The sequence below is a fragment of the Xiphophorus hellerii genome, chromosome 3 (genome assembly GCF_003331165.1).
Source record: "Xiphophorus hellerii strain 12219 chromosome 3, Xiphophorus_hellerii-4.1, whole genome shotgun sequence".
Taxonomy (NCBI): domain Eukaryota; kingdom Metazoa; phylum Chordata; class Actinopteri; order Cyprinodontiformes; family Poeciliidae; genus Xiphophorus; species Xiphophorus hellerii.
This window is the reverse complement of record NC_045674.1, coordinates 29,763,407-29,786,309: the sequence shown is the minus strand read 5'-3', so window position 1 is coordinate 29,786,309 and position 22,903 is coordinate 29,763,407. Positions and strand designations below refer to the sequence as shown.

At 38.2% G+C, this 22,903-nt stretch overlaps 1 protein-coding gene across 3 annotated transcripts in view; it reads right to left on the bottom strand.

Annotated features, from left to right (window-relative positions):
- The window catches only part of vps13b (vacuolar protein sorting 13 homolog B), a 304,956-nt gene that overhangs the window by 133,724 nt on the left and 148,329 nt on the right, over positions 1–22,903 (bottom strand). For all 3 annotated transcript variants that reach the window (XM_032557919.1, XM_032557917.1, XM_032557918.1), the window contains 3 exons: positions 20,994–21,266; positions 20,169–20,325; positions 18,906–19,017 (listed from right to left, as the gene is read on the bottom strand). In XM_032557919.1, the coding sequence (XP_032413810.1) occupies positions 18,906–19,017; positions 20,169–20,325; positions 20,994–21,266 (542 nt within the window). The remainder of the gene's footprint in view (positions 1–18,905; positions 19,018–20,168; positions 20,326–20,993; positions 21,267–22,903) is intronic.

Genomic DNA, 22,903 nt, shown 5'->3' with positions numbered 1-22,903 from the left:
TTCCTCGCTCTTCCACTTGATATTGATTAAGACGTTTAATATCGCCACGCTGCTGTAAAGCAGTGTACACAAAGACACGGTACAAAGCAATCTGAAGAATGCTCATCTTTATCTCTGAAAGGAAAGCTTTTTCGGAGGAGCCCTTTCAAGTTGATTACATTTTGTTTACAGCAATTATTGAATTCCGACAAATATTTAAAGCAACAAGATTGCATATCAAGGCCCGATCCGTTTTGGACGCAGAACAAAAAGTTTCCTAAACAAAGTCGGGGAACTGATGGCCATATTTGATTAGGTTAACGCATGCTCCAGGTTAAGCAGACAGATTGAACAAACATGTAATTAGATAGCTGCAACAGTAGGACCTTCTTGTTTCTTTCTTCTTAACTTTAAACAACATTGTGTTCAAAGGCAAGCACCAGGGCAGCAAAGTAAAGGCGCGATGAAACAGAATACGACAGCTTGCTGCTGGAAGCTCCCGCATAATGGGAATTAAAAACGTCTGTCAATAGCTCGGCAGAAAGAGAGGGTGGCTTTTATGAGCAGCTCAAAAGCCCCCCACCTCCCCTCTCTCCCCGGTTCAGCCCAGTCCTGCAGGACTGCACACACTTTCTCATGAGATAGTGTCCAAATACTTTGATGTCAGCGAGGAAAAACTGCATAAAATAATTGCAATAATCTGGAGAACACATGGCTGCTGCACCAGCTAATTCTTCCCCCTCTGTGAATGACTACAGAACCAATGTTTATAATTATGAGGCGGATCTCCAATTCATCCAGGCCGCCAAGTGTATTTACACAAGGTGACATTTCTCTGTGAGAATTTCTTTCCACATTCTCCTCCCTGACTAAAGAACTAACATTGCAGAGCTAACCCATGTGCCATCCAGTTCTACTGGAGATGCTGTTCATTTGGAAAAGGTAGAAAGACCAGAGACAAAAATAAACTTAAAGAAAAAAAAAAAAATCAGTAGATTTGCAGGAATCACCAGTCAAAGCAGGCAAAACAAGCTATGATATGGCTCGTCCATGGCATATATGTAGGTAGCATTGCCATAACATTTATGAAAGGTGTTTTGTATTATACAAAAAAATGCTGAGTTCACTTTAGAACCAGGAGACCTACAAATTTTGAAAACATAGAACACAAATAAATCAAAATTGGTCTTTTGGTTGTTTTTAGGAGCATGTTTGTAATTTTAATAAAAACAACCTTTGGAACTACACCTCTTGATTATGCTGAATGGATGTTCAGCTGCCTAAGGGCAACAGAGAAAAGGATGAAGCGATCCTCATCTGCTTTTTTTAATGACACTCCTAGAGCTATATATATATATATATACTGTATGTACTGTATGTATATACTGTATATATATGTATATATATATATGTATATATATATATATATATATATATATATATATAATCTTACCAAAGTTCACCTTTATATTTGGTCTTAAATTGGATATAGTATATCTGATGTTCTTTAAACTGCTCACAGTCTGAACGGTTTACACAAGGTGACATTTCTCTGTGAGAATTTCTTTCCACATTCTCCTCCCTGACTAAAGAAGTCCATCCAACTTTTACACCACTGAAGTGAGAAAGTGTTACAGCTTTGAATACTGTAGGAGGCAGGCAGTGGCAAAATCAAAACAAAGATGGCAGATAGAATTGATATGATGACACACTTTATGCAATGGCTGTCACAATACCTCTAGCAGAGGAAGCAGCTAACTAAGGTAACTGCAGCTGATTTTGAGTCTACAATTTCTCAGATAAGAAAATTTGTTGTTTTAGTCAATGTTTTACTTTTTAACATCTGCTGAGCTCAATCAGCAGCATTATTAATTAAATCACTAATTGTTCTCTCTAGTTTTTCTACCCTACCTGTACTGGTCATAGAGCCAACCCATCAACTTCTAAGGATAGAGTTAAAATTTTTCTTCTTGATAAAGCTAGAGGCTAAAGCCTGAAGCACTCCATCACTCCATCTTGTTGAGTCACAAATCTGTTGGTCATCTGTCTCTCTTGTAGGTGAAAACACTAAGACTACTGCTGTTATTAATCATATAACACTCATCTGACATAGAATTAATTCTCTATCTTCTCAAACTCCCAGTTTGTTCACACTTTGACTAATATTTGCCTGGCTTCCATTATTGATGATGACAAACAGATAATGTAAACCAGAATATTTCCATAACCCAACTGGGTTTGTTGGATATCAACCAAGAAAAAAGCTATGATGAACAACTGACCGGGTTGAATGTTTGAAATGTTTACCTTGACATGCTCACAGATCACAAAAATATACAAGATTTTCTAATATGTTGATAAAACACTTCTAACAACATGTTCAATTTAAACATTTTTCGGAGCAAAAACGCTTGAATTTCCTGGCGACCTCTCTCTTCTAAAGTTCTTTGTTCTAAAGCTTTCTTTTTAAAACATAATACAGAAAACAGAAAAACCCACTTCTTATATCCTAAACCTAAACATTGCAAACATGTTGAAAAGAGTTGGTCAACAGTTGGTATTGTGATATGCCACAAACCCCAAAGAAGACAAAGAAGGCAGTATTTTGGTTTAGCATACCAAAGAGAGAACTTAAAAGGTTTATTATTTACGGATATGCAGAAGGTTTTCTTTCTTCTTCTTTTTTTTTTTTTGATTAAACAACTCTGAGTGGATGCTGTTGAAACTTAGACATCAGCTAGCCTTTGGCATCTTGAATTACTTTTGCCTTACTCACCCTATAAAAGCCTTTGTCTTGTTTAATATGTTTAACTACTTTTGGACGATTGGGAGCAAATAGCTCCTGTATGCCAGGCTCCTGGAAAACCACAACTCTGCTCTGAAAATACAGTCCTCAAATATCATAATGCCAAAGTTTGTGACCGCTACGGCTGACATCTATAATGCTGGAGACACAGAAAACCATTCATGGGGGAGAAAAGGGCTAGAGAAAAAAAGGCATCCAATTATTAAAGAAATTACACAGAGGGGGATTCAAAATCAAAACCATAACCCCCCCCCCAAAAAAAACAACAAATCTTCAAGAGTTTGCATGGCAAGTTGAAAACTGGGCTGGAACTTGTTTTTATTAGATGGAAAAAAATAAAAAAGATCAGAAAGTCACGACGCTGACATGACAATCCTCTGTACCACCGCGGAGGAAGGATTATACCCCCCGCTGAACTCTGAAAAACAAATTGGACAGAAGAGCATGTTGTGCATTAAGAAACTGCAGTGAGACACTGAGAAACTGAGTGAGGGATGATGAAGAAAAAGGGAAACAAGCAGGGCTTCTGTTCACCAGAAAATCTGTACAGAATCCAGCCCAGGTGCAAAGAATTAGAGGAGATGGCACATCAAACAGAGATGTGTGCTCTGTCTTTCCTGTAGCCCGGGTGGCAGGAAACGCTCTACAGCATTGTGTAAGCTGACCAGAGACAGACAGACAGACAGACAGACAAGAGGTAGCAACAAGAAGACCACAATGAGAGAGGAGAAGTGGACAGCAGACGCAGGAAATGTTCAAAAGCATCCTGCAGAGATGTGGAGAGATGAATGAAGAGAGATGAGCTGAGCGGGAATTGAAGCAATTTTAAAGTAAGAACAGAACAAGAGGAAAGTATAGAAACTCAATGAGAAGTTCAAAATTGTCAACATTGGGCTCAAAAACGCTACATTTTTGGGTTGCAAGCCGTTGCCTGGTAGTATGTATATTCTATTAGTAGAAGAACATGTTAATGTGAAAGTAAAATAATAAATAGATCTCAGATTTTGTGATTTTTTTCTTTAAACAGGGATTTATTATGTATTTTACACACATGTAGTGCAATTTTATAGCACAATAAGTTAACTATCTTCAGTTGTTATGAAAATGATATCAAATATCAAACATAAAAGACATTTAACTTTGCAACCTGACAGCTTGAAAATGACCTCTGTCTCTTTAAGAAGCTCCTGTTCTTTCCAACACTCCCCTTTCAGCACATCATCACAGCAATGCTCCTTCATGATGAGTGGGTCCTACTCACAAACAAGTAAAGGCAGGTCTGTGTGTGGCTGACTTCTACTCGCTGTGTTCAGCCAGCATTCAGGCACTATATTCATTTCTATATGTAATATTATATGTAAATCTTTCATCCCCCCCCTGTGCTCACTGCTGAACATATGCCCATCATCTGGATCTCTCAATAAATCTTCACTCAGCCATCTGCTCACTGAAAAAGAAAGAATCAAATGTGGCTTTTAAACACTAACTATACCATTCTACCACCAGGCTGCATATAATGGATGGAAACCTACCGCCAAGAAAAAAAAAGGAAAGAAAAAAAAATCTTTGAAGCTTTTCAAATGGCTTTAGAGCTGTTAGAAGTGAATGTAAAAATATTAAGGCGGACACATTCCCTGGCCTTACATCATTACTGAGGAACTGATGTAGGTTCTGCCATCTTTTAGGCATTTTATATGGGAATAGGCATATGGAGGAAAGCATTTTTGGTGGAGTTAATATATTTTCTTTCAGCTACATGTGCATAACTGGAGCTGTGAAATGATAAATGGATAGGCTGGGTGTGCAGACCGGAGTGCCGCTTTGTGTATGTGTTTGTGTGCGTGGGATAAGTTATGGAGAGAAGAAAGGAGACCACCACAGTTGAGTTGTCTACACTGCGGCTTCGCATTTCCCTCAAACCTGCAGCTGAAGTGATTTGAATGAGATTCTCTCATACACACTGAGCACCCTGCTGTAAACTTTCCTAATCTTGATCCCATCAATAAAAAAACTCTGGGGACCTCAACAAGAAAGAAAGCAAAGGAAATACACTGCGGTGCAAAGATTAATCCAACACATCGGGCCTCCTTCTATATATTTAAAAGTTTTTTTCGTACTAAGGTACATGGTGAAAGAGAATGCAAGACAACACAGAGCAAATAATAAAAAGAAAAGAAAAGAAAGCCAGACTCTTGGTTCTTTTATGTCTGGTTGGGCCCCCTTGGTTTGTAATGTGCCTGTAGTTACACAAGCATTAGGCAATTATGCCACTGGTTTCTCACCCGCTTTCCAGAGCCACAGAAGAGCTTGTGGTTTCACACATGGACATTAGAAAATGTCGCAACATTCCTCTGTTTTTCAAGCAACCTCCTTCTTCTCCTCATCCGTATGTTTATGTAGCTACACATTCATGTCTTTGGTCTTATAGATGATGTTTGTTTTCTTGGCGAGACACCACTATGGTAACCAGCAAAGACAACCAAGATGGGAAGATGTTTTTCTTTCATTTCTGTAAAGGTGACACAAGCCAGGAGTACAGCACTCTCAGTGTTGATTCAAATTTGAGAAATGCAAGTTTGTTGTATTTCACAACAGAGGAAGCTAAGATGGAACTGATTTTACTAAATTATTAGGTTTACCTATAATGTTGAACAAAATCTATCTTGCTGTCATAAGAGAAATGCTGTTTATTATAGGAGAACTTGTGTCACTTCCTATAATGCTTGCAATAAGAGCTTTTAAGGATTCTTACTCTCTCCATATTTTCTCAAGTTGCTACTGGTTTGCTTTGTAAATTCGCAAATGAAATCCACTGATCAAGGTGCAGTATATGTGATCTCTTTTTTTGGATTCTCTTGACAGCCCAGCAGACCTCCTCTGAAGTGTAAAAAGATCATCTCAGCTTCAAACCAACCATGCAGGATGCCAGAACATCAACATGTCATGAGCTGGAAGGAAATGAACTACTGATACACAATGCACAAAAAAGGAGTTTGGACACACACACACACACAAATTTAGCCACACACATTTTCAAACAGTAAAACTGGTAGAATATGTATTTCACAAGCTGCCATCTGGAAACAAACCTTCAGAGGTTGGGTGTATTCTTAGAATCCTGATATCCTGCCTAAGGATGAGCAGTTTCCAATCATACACAAGTACGACCAACAAAGATCAAGCCCGGGGCCGTGTGGTCAACCCATGGATTGAGCTCTTTTATGTGTGAAGGACATGTGAGCGCTGATCCCTCTTGCCTCTGTCACCACAGATCTCGACCTGACTGACAGCAGCATGCCAAAACACAAGAGCAGTTTCCTGAAAGCTCCAAGCAGAAGTCTGCATGTGTGGCCTGGAGAATTCAACTTCTCTTTCAACAGCAACACACAACCACATGATGAGGAAAAGAGGGAAATTGCTAGCATTGTGCTGCTCCTGTTTTGAAATGAGGACAATCAATGAGTTACATAGGTCTGTATGTACTTTAATTCAGTTCCCATGTGGCACTATCCTACTGTTTTAGGATGAAACTTTACTGTTTTATCCTAAAACAGATCAACAAGGAAATGGCATTTTAGAAGAAATTAAACATATTTTTTTAGATGGGTTTCAGGGTGAAAATTTCGCAGTTGCATATTTATGTGGACAGAGAAAGCAATAACATATTAGCTCAACCTCTAATCTGATGTATAAACCAAAACTCGTCATCCGTAACAACAACGATGAATTTGTTCGTCTTGTAGCTTATTGGTTTTATAACCCAATGTGACCCGGAAAAGAAGCTCCACTTCTTCGTTACGCCACACAAAAACCTTCTCTTGGGCTTTGCTGTTTGCCTTTCTGGTTTTCTTGTTCTGTTTACCAATAACCCGTATTCTATGTGTAGCGCCACTTACAGGCCTGGGATAGAAAAATAGCGTTTTGGGTCGTTCCCTTTTTGCAGATGAAGACATTTCCGGGAACGCCCCGTGTGGACACGGTTGTTTGTGAATCCAGCAATTTAGAAAAAAAGAAACTTGTGGGCGGGGCCTAAAATAGAAAGTAGCATTTTTTTATATAAGAAGGAAATGTGTGTACTGACTACTTTGCAGATGGTCCTAGAAAATGAAACAAAACGTAGATATTTCACTTTCACAACAGACCGATACATCCTTTTACTCCTTTTTGGATTTCTAAGCTATCTCAAAGACTTTCAGGGTATATTTTAAAGTATTTTTACCATGACTGATTTGTTTTAATATTTACCCACTTTTTTCTTTGCCAGTCTAGAATCTGTTTACATTTGTACATGTCTGAAATAAGTTAAATGACTTAAAATTATAACTAATTTATAACGCACTTTTTCCTCCATGGTTACTCTTATTACCACTTCTATTCACTCCTCCCTTTTTCTACACAGTAAACCTGAGTGCTACACAAAACGTAGCCATAAAAATGCACAGCAGAACGAAGGCTGAGGTTCTCTTCATCCCAATTCCCCAAAACCTCTAACTGCTGGGCACAGAGTACAAGTGTTGTGGTGCAATCTTCTCACAAAGCAGAGGCCCTGAGAATAACATCACACAGGCCACAGAAATTTATGGAATGAACCGCAGGCTGTACACAGAAGTCAGTAGACACCACAACACAGCACACACGATGCTGTATACAGGCTCATGTTCATTACTAGAACCAGCAAGTTGAAATGTAGAGCTGTGGTCAAAAGCTCACTGATGATGGATAAATGGAATTAGAGACAGAAAGACAGATAAAGATACAAATCAGCCATTTAGAAAGAAGGTACATGATGACTTCAAGGATCTTTTAAAGTGGCCTCACTCTGTGATTAGGATACTTACATTAATGCTCCATATAATTTTACTGACACCAATGGGCAATACATCATACCAAGAAAAGAAGGCCTACTGCCTTAATCCACAGATTCAGATAAAAAAGGGTTGTGGTTGTGTAAAACAAGTTAAAAATGTAACTTTTTTTGTTTCAATGTTTAAAACTTCAGAATTGTTACTGAATTTGTCACGAGGAAACTTCCCAAGGCAAAATAAAGTTCCATCTAATTTAATCTGAAGAGGGAGGTGAGATAGAAAAAGTACATCTTTGTAATGGTTTTCTTGTTACTGTTTGCACCAATGAGTTTGGTTGTTAATTTTGTTCATATGGTTCAGTCTCTAGATCACTCACTTGTTTGTGTCTTCTATTTACTTGAACCTCTCCTGCTGTGGAGTTCAGCCTAGGAGTTGGGACTTAAACTGGAAACTAAACCAGAACATATCGGTATATATATTTTTTATGAATATGACCAACTCTACGCAAACCTATATTCTTACTGACCTGTTACAGCTCTTCATTCACAACTAAATGTACTTTTAGAGAGAGAAACGTAAAATCTACATAAAAGCCACAGCAGTATTTTCAGCGGTTAAACGTAAACTTCCTGTGCACATCACCACACACTGTCCCTCCAACTAATCTCCTAGTCTCATCTGTTGGCTATCCTGTCTCACTCAAAACGTAAATTAAGAGCAAACTTTAATAATAAGGGGTGTGTGATTTACTCAGTGCAGTGGCCTTCCTCATTTCTAGAACAATTCAATGTTACATTAATCCTGAGTGTCAAGGCGATGTGAAATATGTCCTCTGAGTTTACCAGCACCAGGTGTTTCATTTGCTGGGATGACAAAAAGCAAAGTTTGTTCTGGCTGACCCTCCAGTACAAGAGTTTTTTATCTTGTTTTTTTCACAAGAGGAGTCGGTGAACATGAACGTATGACTGACTTGTGTGCTAAAAAAAAGGGAAAACAGCTTGCTGGGCTCTCATTTTAAAATTCCTTTATGTTTTCGTCCTTTATGACTTAAATATAAACAATGAATAAAATGTTGACTTTGTGGTCTAAAAGTGACATTTCATGACATCTTCTACTCCATAACCTCTGTCTGTCAGCAAAGTGAGTTCTCTTGAATCGGTGCTAACTAAAGTGTTATTATAAGCACTTTATTATGACTCCTGATATTCAGTACAATAATTGCACTTTTTTTTGAGTTTTAAAGTAATTTAACATAATTTATTTTTTAGAAAATCAACTTACAAAAATAATATATCATATGGAATAATTCACAATGTATACGTTCGCATACAGGGGCTGGGAGTTTAATGTGTTCGTTTTGATTAATGAATGACAAAAAAACCCCCAGGAAAATTAACATATTCCATCTGAACTAATGTTTAAATGTGTAAATACTTTAGTGCAAGTGAATGCAGCATCTCAAATAATTCCTTCTGAGTCCAAGAGCAACAAAAAGTAAGTCTCATAAGTAATTATTCTACATTCTTAACATTCAAAAAGTATGTTTTGTGGTGACATGAGACATGCTGACCAGCTGAGAGGACAAACCATCTTTTAATAATTCATAGAATATTAAGTTTAACATAAAACTAGAACCAAGAATTAGGTAGGCGGGGACAGAATTAACTCTGCAGAGCAAGGAGTGTGTAAAGAATGTTAAATTGACGGAGAAGCAGGCTTAATGTTTCAGACACTCTGTTCTGTAAAGCATAGAAATATTCAACTGCTTTCTCCAAAAAATGCTGCAGGATCACTTTCTTACTTACAGAGGTATAAAGCTGCTGGCTCACTGGCAGTGAAAAATTCCAAATGTTGCTGCATCTGGATCTGGATGAACCGCAGCATGAAAACACAGTCACAGCATTCCAGTTCCCACTAAGTAAAGGTAAAAATCGCTGCAAATGAAATCACTACAAACACATGCTCTACTGACAACACAGAAGCCAGTTCAACAGCAGTGTTTAAAATCGACAGTTTTTGACAGAGGACACTCCTGTGCATTCCTAGTTAAGACCTCTAATAATGTTTGATTGAATACAATAGAATTGGCTTTAGGCCTGGTCAAATCATTTCATCAAAAATGTTTGCTATAATAACCTGGACAATTGTTATTATTATTATTATTCAATTTCATGGGCCACTTAAACAGGCCATTTCTTTGAAAACTTTTTTTTTTAAACACCGAGACTTAACATTTTGTTTCCCTTGTAGCTAACGTCCAGTAGCAGGTAAAAGGACAGACAGGATGTGGGGCTTTTGGAAGAATATGTTGATCAAGTTCACCAAACCTACAGCCTGCTTCAGAGATAGAGTTGAACTGAACTGCTTACTTTGACAGCATGGCGATGCTGGATGGGTGATGGGGGAATAAGTCACCTAATGCTTTCAAAATGAAGAATTATTGTATTTGATCTGAATGCTAAGTTAAGCCACAGAAACTCTTGCATCCATTTGTTTAACTTCCGCCACAAAAAAAATATCTGCAAATATTTATTAATAGTTTAAATCTGCCAGTAGATCACAACAAATGTTCCACACAGGACATTTAGGAGGTTTTTTATTGTTGTCATACGCCAGTCCGTGGCGTCGCTGCCTCTGAATTGAGTTGATCATTTAACCTGCTCAGCAGCACGGGAAGTTTCTAAAACAATGTACATAAGAGTGGGTCCTGGGTATCTCTGTGTGTGGCCCAAACAGCTCGTCTCCGCTGCAGCGGGGAAGCAAAGCCGAAGTACTTTACACTAGTGTAAACAAACGGGGAAATGGGGCACTTGGCAGCAGACTAAAGTGAGTGATGAGGCAAGTGTGCACTGAAGCATCTAATGAATCATTTGCTGGGAATGCTGGGTTTTTATGAGGAAAAGAAAGATGAGGGGGAAGATGGAAAAAGAAGGAGACAAGCTAAAAACGTTGTAAAAGAATGGCTGTTGCACAAAGAGGAAAAGTCAGGAAGTGGTTTACCCAGATATCGGAATAAGATTAGAATACTTTATCCTTTACAGGTGCAGCAACAACATGGAAACCTAACTTACACTTCATTTACCGAGCTGCCGAAAGAAAAACAATGTTACAGAAAAGCTTCAGCGCTGAAAATCCACAGCATTCAACTCTTGCAAGCTTATGAGTAACTTTAACATTTTTAATTAGAACACATTTAATCTACTGTAGTTAGATTTATTTTAAGATGTCCAACTTTAGAATTAAAATGTAGGTTTTTTTCAAGCCTGTGTAGAGCCGAGAATCCCCTCTGTTAAGTTGATTTCTTAGCGTTTTATATTAAAGTTTTCTCCAAAGGTTTCGAGTCATTTTCAATAAAGACTATGCTAGATTTCCAATGTTGTAACATTCTCCGTTTCCCAGCTCTCCAGCAGTACGTACCAGTCCCTCCACACAGCGGAAGAAAGGAAGCTACTGGGAGACAAGGGTGTATTTAATGTAGTGAGAAGAAATTTTATTGGGAACAGGCAAGGTCCTGGCATCGGTTGGCTGTATTTATCTATGCAGCGGGGATCCCCATCACAACCACTTATTAGGACATATATGTGGGTTTAACCAGGCAGCCATTCAACAGCAATAAGGACGTGGCTTGCTGACCACAGTGAGCTGGGACTGGGACCAGTTTAACCAACACTGGGGCAACAGAGACGAAAACTGAGACAAGAAGGAAATAACAAATAGATGTAAATAAAAAAGAGGGACAGAAGCAACTTCCAGCAGAAGGCGAGAGTGAGTGGAAACGAGTTGAAGGAAATGTGAAAAATACATAAGTGCATATAGTCAGCAAAACAGGATATAATAGAACAATTAGAGAGAAAAAATAGGGAAATGATGGAAGGAAATTACTTAGTTGGAGATGTGATGCCCAAGAAAGATCATATTGAGTATGAACTTTGTTCCCAACAGGTGCTGTTCATGGATTCACTTCACAGCAGGAGGTTTCTGCTTGAGGTCTGTTTTCAAAGATGGAACTGTGAGGGAAATGAGGTGTGAAGAGATAAACTATTATGTACACAGGATATGAGGCACACCGTAAGAAACTACATTTATTGGCAATATGTGATAAAATGTCAGGAAAATTCAACCCTAAAATTGAGTAAATTGGTTCTGTGAGGAAGGCCCGGGGGGGATAAATCCATTTAAAAAATAGCTTGCAACAAAATTCCCAGAAACACAATTATTGGTGTTCCTGTCAATACTTCTTAAACAGAATGTACAGTGAGTAATTATCCTGCTACAGGACCTGATCATAACACATTTTCAGTCCTCTAGCAGGTTCCCAGACTGCTTTCTAAATGACCTGGGTTTCAGAAACGTCACTTCTTACAGCTTTTGGAACACAAATTACCCACGGCATGCATTTAATCTGGGCCAATCAGTGAACAGAATGAGGAGTTGTGAACACTGACATCAATTTATGTTGCTTTGGAAACACAGCCTGTCTATGGTTGTAGTTTGCCAAGTTTCTAAATATTTAGACATTAAAGTCGGAGACAGAGGAAGACATTTTGCTAGCAAAGATGTCATGGTCCAATTTAAATCGGCACTTCTTTCTTCGCAGTGAGAGACTGTCGTTTACAGTGAACGTAATGTCCGGTAAGCTTCATATTGTAGCTTCCTTCACAATCGAGCTGATGAATTATGTATGTCACGTCCAAATGTGAGCGATTGGGTAAAATCAGATCCAATCGTTTAAAACTTCAGAGTCCACACCTCCAGCATGCAATCTCCATAGTCGAGGGTCCAGACCCTAGTTTAGCACAAATAGCTGGTTTCTACCAGGCTAACACCATAACAGATCGTCCACAATACTTAACAGTGGGCATGAGGTGCTCTTCCACATATTCATCCTTTGTTTTTGTTAGAATCATCTCGAGTGTCTGTTGCTGAAAAGCTCAGGCTAAGTCTCGTCTGACCAAAGACAATTTGGAAGAGTTTGAAAGCAAAGGCGTTTTCAGGATTAATCCAAAAATATCCAGATGGAATTCAAAAAGCAGTCTAATGGTTGTCATAGAGACTTGGTATAAAATTAAATATGGGTCATGGTGTAGTTTACTGGCCAGCAGCTAAAGGAAACATGCCTGTGTTTGATGTGATATATTTACACTCCTGGAAGACATGAAGACATTGATTCCTAATTGGAAGGACATAGACACAAACGGGAAGAAAAAAGTGTAAAGAAGAACGCTCTACCCATGTGGAAACTCAGTGTCACTGCTACACTAGGTTCACTGCTATGCTCAATAAACTGAAAAAAAAAATCTCAAAATAGTTTGGTACTAAAGATTCAGAATTCTGTTAATCTTTAAGAAAAATATTAGGACTGCTGTGCATTCTTGAAAATAACCACAACTGGGAAATTGGAGTACAGAAAAGAGACACGGCTAATAGAAATATGTTTGTATTCATAAATAGGATAACCAGAAAAAATATAAGAGTTCCGATTATATTCTAAAGAGGAACGGTTGGGGGAAACTACAGGAAAGAAAAAATGTTTAAAAAGTGGGGCAGAAAATTATGCCCAACAAACAGAGTGCATATTTTTAAAAGTGTTCATTGAAATACCAGCATCTCATTACCATGAATTTTGCTGATATTGCAACCTTTTGAGCCGTTACCGTGGAAACCCATCGATGTGAACACATCAAAACAAAAACAACAACTATATTTTGTGGCAGTCGGGTGTGCTCTCAGTCTCTCTGAGGGAGAGCATGGGATGGAATCTGAGGCTGTGTCATGTAGGTGTGGGGATGCCGGGAAATGTGCAGGGTAATTTTAGACAAGCATTTAGAAACACGCACAGACACATGGAAGCAAGCAGTCACAAAAATTGCTCATAGTCTGAACTTTGAAAGGAGAGGTTCACAGACAAAAATCCAGGGCTTATTGAAAAGCATTACTTGAACTTAACCACAATGTGCCTGTCACAAATAAATAAAATAACACTCATTAAAGTTAATGTTTGTTTCTTGAACATAATTACCAGTGACTTTATAAAGGGCACCTGTTCAATTGTTTTATACAAATTAACAATCACCCACTCACACTATAGGAATCCATTGCATTTTGGCATCTGGTTGTGCTGAAAATAAAGAATTGGAATAAAAAAGAAATATGAAATGCATTTTAAAAAATCCTAAAAATCTCTGTTTTGATGTTTTGATCATTTCACATAGACACATGCTGTTGTGCTGTGACAGTTTTTATTGTTAATAGGTTACAAGAAATGGTTCTATTTATATTTAGGGTGATAGAAGAAGAGATTAAGACTCAATAGGCCATGACGTTTTAATCAAACAAATGAGTAACTAAATCCAGTTAGTTTAGCACAATAGCTTGACGTTAACAGTAACTTCTGAGGGTGGATGTAGCAGGTTTGATGAATGAAACAGCTATCTATACCTGCAGACAGAATGGTGGCTCCGAGGGTCTTTACAGATTTCCAACAACTCCCGGAAAAAAAAAAAAAAATGCTGCTTAATGATCCCGACATACTTTAGGAAATGAATCATGTGTTGGTAGACGTCTACATTCCCAGCTCACTCTGTCTGTGAGGAGTTTGGCCTTTATTTGAGCTAGTGTTGAAAAAAATATTCATAAAGAATACAGACAGAAAGTTTTGGATTATCAACAGGCACTCAGGCACAAACGGTGATTTTTAAATTAGTCTCTCTCTCTCTATATATATATATACATTCAGACTCCAGTAACCAATGAAAATAAACCAACTCTGGTGCTGCAACCGATCTCAAGACAGATGTAAGTAAAACCATGATGACTGGTAACTTTTATTGAAAATATCTGAGGATAAGTTTCTGTTATAGAAATATATTATTTGACCATAAATTTTTGGTTAAGGCATGCGAATGCATTTGACCATGACGCATTAAACCAGCAGAACTGCAGGTTACACAAGAAAAAAAAAGGTTTGGAATGTCTGGAGCAGAACATGTTTATCCACTTACTCAACTAATCAGACGGTTATCTGATAGAGCACTCCATTACTAGTAAATTTGTGAGCTGTAGCTCATACATTTAAAGTCCCGCGTTTGAAGCCCTACTTTGAATGTGGAATAGTTATTGGTGTCACATGGAATACTTCATACCGCTTATCTCCACACATAACCATCTTTTAGGTTTACCAATTATAGTTTTAAAATCATATAATGACCAGTTGTGTAGATGAAAATCACTTGTTGAAGTCAAAGAAAAATGGGCAAAAAAGATAGAAAGGAAGCAATATTTCAGATTACCATTAATTTTAAATAAAATATACTCAACAGCAACTCTAAACACACAACATGTCAAACATTCAAGCAGAAGAACACACCAGGAGCTGTTCCTGCCAACTAAGAACAAAACACAAAGTTTACAATTTAAACATGGTTAGTAAAGTTCAAACAGGCTCAGATAACATATGGGGACTTAAGTTGCGCATGTTTCAATTCAAATCATAGTAAAAATCAATTAAAATTTTGGTGAAAACAACATCAGTGTGTAAATCTATCCTTCCAGATACATATTACTGCCTTATGCTGCTGGTGGTGTAATTGTGTGGAGGCGTTTTCAAGGCTCACTTTCGGTTCCAACTGATGACTGTTTCAATGCCTCAGCCTACATAACTAATGTTGCTGACCGTTTATGACCACAGTGTAGCCATCGTTTGATTCTTCTGCATAGTTTTATTTAACCTCATTACAAAAACTGATAACATGAGTGACGCATCATGGCAAAAGGAACAAATCGCCAGAGTATAAACAGTGACCAAAAAACCCAGAAAATCTAACAATTTCTGAGAAAAATACTATTTGTTTTTATGACAACATGCTTTAAATAACAGTTTTAAAATGGTAAACTTTGTGTTCTAATTCAGTTTGCGTACAGAGTAAATCTGAATGGCGTTCATTTGAGTTTTGGGGGATGGAGAAACTCACAACTGATTGACATACCGGCTTTGTATGGCCACTCAAACACTTTTGATAATGGTAATATATATGTGGGACAACGAATTGACACTTGGGATGCCATTGTTCAGTTGCAAAAATTCTCCAGAGTTCCAGTCTCCAAACACGACAACATCCATCAGAAAGAGAAAGTGAAAAAGCGCACAGAACAGGACTACTTTTATGATTGGAGGCATTGAGGACTGCAGGAATACTCTTCAGTTTCTCGTGCGGTGAGTGTCTGAACTTTTGATTTTAGAAAATTGCTATGATACATAGCAATACAGAATGTTTTGTGAAGTGTATTCAGGACTTTCAGCATAATACGACGGATTTGAAAGGCCGTGTTATTTATCGCACACTTAAGTCTGCTTCACTGCACAGTGCACTGTGTGAGTTATGATGGTGATCAGGCGGGTCCTGTGTGAGCTGTGGTGCACCGTACTGACTATCTGCAACTAGTAGCTGTAACCTAAAATAAAACAGTTAATAATGTTGGGCTTCCTTTTTTAACTTGTTGCATTTAGGTTTTAATTCCACTACAGCTCAAAGTTAACAGACAGCTACATTACAAAAGCTCACAACTTCACTATAAAACGGGACAAAAGCTAAACACTTCAAAAAGCATATAGTTCTTGATTAACTGAGAAATTATCACTTTATTCACTAAAATGAGACAAGTCTTTAACTGAGCAAACATAGAAATGCAGACATGAACACTTTCATTCTTTTGTAATTGAAAGACAATTTGAAAAAGAATTCAATCATTGTGACTATGGACACCCAGTTTCTACACACTATTTCAAAGAATGGTTCCCATTTAAAAAGAGCGGGGAGCAAAATATATGAGATATAAAAGAGGCCCAAACCACAAAAAAGCCAGGGCTGAGAGAATGCTGGACATTTCCCAGGCTGCTGCTCGTGTACTTCAAGAATGCCCGCTTTTTTCTTTTCAAGACAGAAAAATGATTTCAGCTGTATAAATTGACAGCGGCCTTGTAACTGAAGATAAGAGAGAAAAAGAGGGCAAGATTGCAGTGCTGTCATAACTTCTGGTCAGTATACAGTCAAATCCCAGCCAAGCAGGCAGGTTTTAGCCTCTTTGATGAAGTCTTTTAACTCCTAATGATAAATGCATATTGCATTTTGAACGTGTCGGGCCTACAACTGGATTTACACGTTTTTGCATGTGTCTGAAATAGTGTAAGTGAAATTATATCTTCATATACTCCATTAAAGGGTTTACATATGTCTGCTATTTTAGCCTTCGCTGCTCTCCCGTCTCAGCGCTCGTCTCCTCGGGTGGCATAACAGTAAATCTTGGTTTTAGACACTGTGAGGCAATCATTTTTTTGAACAGCAGACAATAAAAGCATAGTTGCATAAATGAGTCATTTAATTATAACAGCAGAGGTAATTAGCGGTGGACTTTAAAAGGAAGTGCAGTAAATGGCTATTGGGACGCAGACATGTGTCTTGCTATAGTGACAGTTGGTTAAAGACAGTAAACACACATCGGTTTGTATGATTACAGACTTTCTTTATGACTTTCTATAGGCAAACTGGGGGAGCACAAGCTGCAGAATTTAGCACATATAGAGCACACAAAAGTGTGCTTGGCTTGACAGTCAACATGTTTCTGATCTTGGGGATATCAATCATGGGATTCAGAAGTGCTATCATCCAGGATTGGAGGGAAGATGCAAAAAGGGAAGACTGTGAGGATAATGCCTAGTTAGAAATGGAAGAAAAAACATAGAAAGTGGTTGGGAATAATTCCTGGTTTGGCTTCTGTATGAAGAGGTTATGGGGATGATTCAGCATTGGTACTTTTGTACACATAGACAAGCTTATGACTGTTGTTATGATGTGACTTTGTATATGTATTTTTGGTGTCCTGCATGTGCAGTTGTGAACCTATAGCTAGAAATATGAACATTGCTGCATTTTGATGTGCATGTTATGTGTGTGTAAATGTGCTGCATGGTAAAGTGTGTCTGTTTAGACCAGGGTGGAGCATTGTGTGACACGATCAATGTGTAAGCAGATGTGGGCACCACGGCCACAAAGCTGCATGTCCTCTAACTACCAAAGGCAGAACACTGTTACGCAGCAAAGGCTGAAATTACATGGATGGTCTTAATGGTTTTCCAGCAGAAAGTCTGAGAAAAACTGCAGATTATTTTCCATGCCACAGATCATCATTTATCATCTGACAAGATAACAACAACATAGCCAGGAAGTCAGTAACGAAGACGAAGTGCAATTTCCATGGATACCGAGCTTCTTAAAGCCACAGTTAGCTGTACCGGCTAACAGAGAAACAACCAACAAACATATCAGCGTAGGCAGGGGGAATCAAGCTGGATTTCTGTCAATCCAGCATGGACTGTGTCAGGCTTTCCAACACACTAGTGAGTCAGACTGCCTCTCGCTTTGCCCCCCTCCTCTACATTTCTGTCCACTTTACTTGCTCTTTTTCTCCATCTCACTAGCATCTGCACAAAGCATTAGGCACCACTTTTATCTCCCTCATTACATGTGTTTGCCAGCTTCATATCTGCCCAACTGCTACCTCCTTCACATGCGCACACACACACACACACACCCCCACACGCACCCCTACACTCTGTGGGGCTGTGGTTTTGAGGCAGCTATGACACAATCCAGATTCTTGCTGCCTATAGCAGGAAAATGTGTTTTGCACTAAAGTATTTTCCTCTAAAGTCCAGATTTTCCTTGCCCTACAGCTTTGATCCACATGGCACAGGGGGACGAAGGGTTGTGTCAACAGTGTTGTGTTTCAGTTGGCGGGCCTGCCAGACCCCCACGGCTCTCTCTCATTGCTCTGTCATGGCAGGGGCACAGATACCACTATGAAGTGCAATTATACTTTGCATCCTATACTTTCCCAAGAGCCCGGCGAACATTCCCAAAGGGACACAGGAGCGTCCAAATGATGGGACATGCAAAAAATATACCTAAAATTGTTGCATGCCTTAATGTTTAAAAATACACAGAGGCATCTTTAATGAATTATCTGTGGTGGTTAGGAACAGCCAGTTCTAGCTCTGTGCGACTTCAAAGCTGAGTATAATCGAGCTGTACGAACCGTATTTGAATTGAGCAACAAAAGGAGATGTTAGAGATAGCAACTGAAATATGCAACAAGCAGGAAGGGTGACTTGGTGATAAATCTGCAAACCTCTGTCCACTAAATGTGTTTGTGTCAACTCCTTGGTGTTTCGACGGCGCTTTTACAGCAGTAAATATCTGCTAGGACATGAAGTCATAAATTTATCAGAAGAGCTAGAGTGAAAAAAGAGTTTGTCTTACTGATAGATATCTTTTCGCAGCACAGTGCGGGTCAGCGGGTTGTCAGCCTGTGGAGCCATGCTGAGGGAACCCAGCTTTAACACGAGGGTGTCTTCCTTCTTCTCACTGGACTCTGCAAGGATACATTCACACGAAAAATCAAACAAAAACTGTATAGAAAACAAGTTAATGAGTGCCCCTTTTAAACTTCAGCTACCTAAATAGTTGTATTTCATTTGTCTAAAAGGAAAACAGTCAAAATCTTAGAAAAGCCAAATTGTGTTCCTTTTGCACGTATCTGTTAAATATTAATTTATTAATACATAAGATTTGTCAAACATATTCCATTGGTAACATCAAAGACGGCCAAACAATGAGAGGGACAAGCTAGTTGACAGTCCTTCCAGTGTTTTTGTGTAAATTCACACAAAATCAACAGATGCCTGCATTTTTTTCATGCTAAGCAAAATTGTGAGTTTATTATATACTTTTCGCAAAAATGGTCAAAGCCGTCGGGTTTCAGTGATTGATAACTCCCTCCTGCTGGTGGCAGTATTGGTTACTTCTACACCGCTGCCTAATTGATGTCAAGTTAAAGTTTGTGATCAATACAGGAAGTAACAGAAAGTCATATGTAAGCACAAACATTGCAAAGTTCTTTGCAAATACTTGCAATGTAGCACCACAAAATCACTGAGTTTGATTGCAAAAAAATTATAAAATTAACTGAAAGGCCCTGAAGGGATCGATCAATGCGAAAAGATGTTCAACATTATTTAATTTAATATTTAGCGAATGCTAGACAGCTATTAATATTTTCTGAATGGATTTTTATCAATACATTCAATACATTCTGGCACAACACACACTTTGAGGATATTCATGATCTTGCTATAGCCCAAAAGTTAAATAAGTTTGACACCTCTGCTCATCAGTTTTATCATCATCACAAAGAAAAATAAGAATTGAAAGTTTATTTGTTTTCATGTGAGCTCCACTGATTTTGAGACATAAAACCCAGCGTGACAGTCAGACAGAAAAAAGTCAGGTTAGTGGACTATGGTTTGTAAAAACACAAAAATTGTTAAAACTATAAGAAAAAGTCTTGCAGGTGTAAGAATAACTACTAATTGTAGAGGATCTGTTAGCTTTAGCGGACCTAATACTGCTTGTCATGGCTATACGTAAAATGTTAAATAAAATCAAGAAAGCCAATTTTATTGTATGTGTGTTATATTACTATATTGCTGTTTCCATGTGTGAATCAAGAAATAAAAGTGTGACCTGAAGCTGCGTTTCTGTCTTGCGTGCCATGGCAGAAGACTCGGATCACACTGGTGTTGATGTAAATGAGAGGCAAACACCTGGACGTCAATGTGTGGCTCCGCATTGGCTGACCTGCAGACTTCCCTCGCTCTCTGTAGCGCCTGGGAACTGTAGTCTGAAGAGACATGAAGCCACAGCAATACACAGCACACAGAAGGTCACAATTATGATGTGTTTTAGAATTAAATAAAAATACAACAAATGAAGTAAATCATTAGTACAATGTGTAATATGCCAACTACTATGAAACAATATATTCATTGTCCCCCTTATATAATTTCTTTCAGCAGATAAGTATTTATTTACACGAGCTGAAAAATAATCTGGTTCTTGCTTCCATTGAGAAAATATCTGCCCAATATACAGTACAGACCAAACGTTTGGACACACCTTTTAATTCAATGAGTTTCCTTTATTTTCATGACTATTGACATTGTAGATTCACACTGAAGGCATCAAAACTATGAATAACACATGTGGAAATATGCACTAAACAAAAAAGTGTAAAACAACTGAAAATAGCCCTTATATTCTAGTTTCTTCAAAGTAGCAACCTTTTGCTGTGATTACTGCTTTGCACACACTCTGCATTTTCTTGATGAGCTTCAAGAGGTCGTCACCTGAAATGGTTTTCACTTCATAGGTCAACCTGCCCTGTCAGGTTAATAAGTGGGATTTCTTGCCTTATAAATAGTCATGAAAATAAAGAAAACCCATTGAATTAGAAGGTGTGTCCAAACTTTTGGTCTGCACTGTACACAAAATGTATTTTTTTTGTTTCACCTGAAATACCCCTGCTACAGTAGCCAGCAAGGGACAAAATAACACCACATCAAAGGGTTGTGCTGTCAGCAGGATCTCCCTCAGGTACTGAGGCGAGCTGTCTGCCAGCGGGTCGCTGGCCGTCCTCTGGCTCGGAGTGGTCATGCTGCTGCGCGACGGCCGCTCCAGGCGGGAGGTCAGCTTGTGCCGGACGTTTTTGGTCACAGCTTGGGTGTAGGTAATCGAAAGGAAACCATGCTGCTGATGAGAACCTTCCAGGATTTTAGCTGCCATCTGATGCGAGACAGGACAGGTCAGGCTGACAACAGACATGATCACACAGAGCAAGGCAAGTCCAATAACTGTCCTGTATGATTCTGGCTCAAATTCTTGGATGAGGATTCAATCTCTTTTCCCCCCCTTTTTCTTCAAATGGAGACTTCAATGTACTTAGTCAGTTCTAGAAGGATTTCATAAAAGAAATGATACATGATTTTGAAATGCTCTGTAAAATGTATACTTATACATTTTACATTCTGTTTCTTAACTTTTGTTTTTTAAGAAAACAGACTTGACCTCATCCAAAGACCTCAGCCTTATATCATGAGACGTCTAAAAAGAAAGCCAAGCTGAAGCTACTGACGAGGAAGGCTTAGAGGACAAATTTCACCTTTAGTAAAATAATTTAGCAAGAAGCAGGAAATCAGTCCACATTAAAAACGTTAGATTCTAGAAACGTGTATATATATATATATATATATATATATATATATATACATATATATATATATATTTTATTTTTTACATATTTTAAAGCCAATATTAAGTAAAAATACATAAGATACCTAGAAAAATCTGGAAATAAGTCCTGATTAAAAGTCTGGTGGATTGATTTAAGACATCAAGGTAAGCAAAAACATCCAGTCACAGTGGATCTTATTGTTTTTTAACAATTCTGTTGCACTTCTTAGTAAGATGGTTTATGAAATTTGTAGAATAAATATTTTCATTAAAGTTAGAGATGTCCATTCCAGTCCCATGTACTAAAGTCCCTGAATAAACTCAAACCCAGTACCCATTGTGGGTCTACTGACCACACCCAGAGCGAGACGCACAACTAAGTTTTGTGTGGCCAATGTTAGCAATTATGGTATATGTGTTTTCATGTGCACAGCTTGTAAATTTTTAATAGTGTTTGTCAAGAAGATTTTGAAGATTTAATAGTAGTTTTCAACTAAGAATTAACTTCTTTTTAATTTCTTTTTACAAAGTAAAAGAGCCAGAGAGGCTACACTTCCTCTGGCTCACACAGAACAGGCCACATTAAACAGAATGTGACCTGTTCTGTTTAATGTGCTAAGATATCCACAGACAGCTCTTGCTGAGAAGGCTTTGCAAGATTAGTAATCACATTCAAAACTAAGTTCCAGAGGCAGCGGAACAACATTTTCTTTACGTTTTGACCACAAAGTTAACTTGCCCTGCTTTGAAATGAGATGATTAAATTTAAAACTCTGGTTTGAGAGAGTAAACGTGCAAAGATAAACGTTTGTGGAAAACAGTGGGAGCAAGCTGAGAGTCAACTAGATTGACTGTAACTGTATGTTTAGTCACGTATATCATCAAATGATAAAGCAACGCAAGTCAGAACATGGCAGCAGAGGATATTGAGGAAAGTTCTGGTTAGGTCAAAATATGGGCAGATGTCTAGAAAAAGAAAAATAGAAGATTCTGCAGTTCCTGCACTGATGGCAATAAATACCTGGCAATACTGATGAAATCTTTAGACAAGTATTTTACTGCACTTTTGAGCAAACAACATGGCGTGATTTTATTAACTTTAATAAAGCATCATCCTCGGGCTGGCTGGTCTACGCCTATTAAATGAGTCAGATCAGTATCAGGGACGGAAAATTATTAATATGAGCATC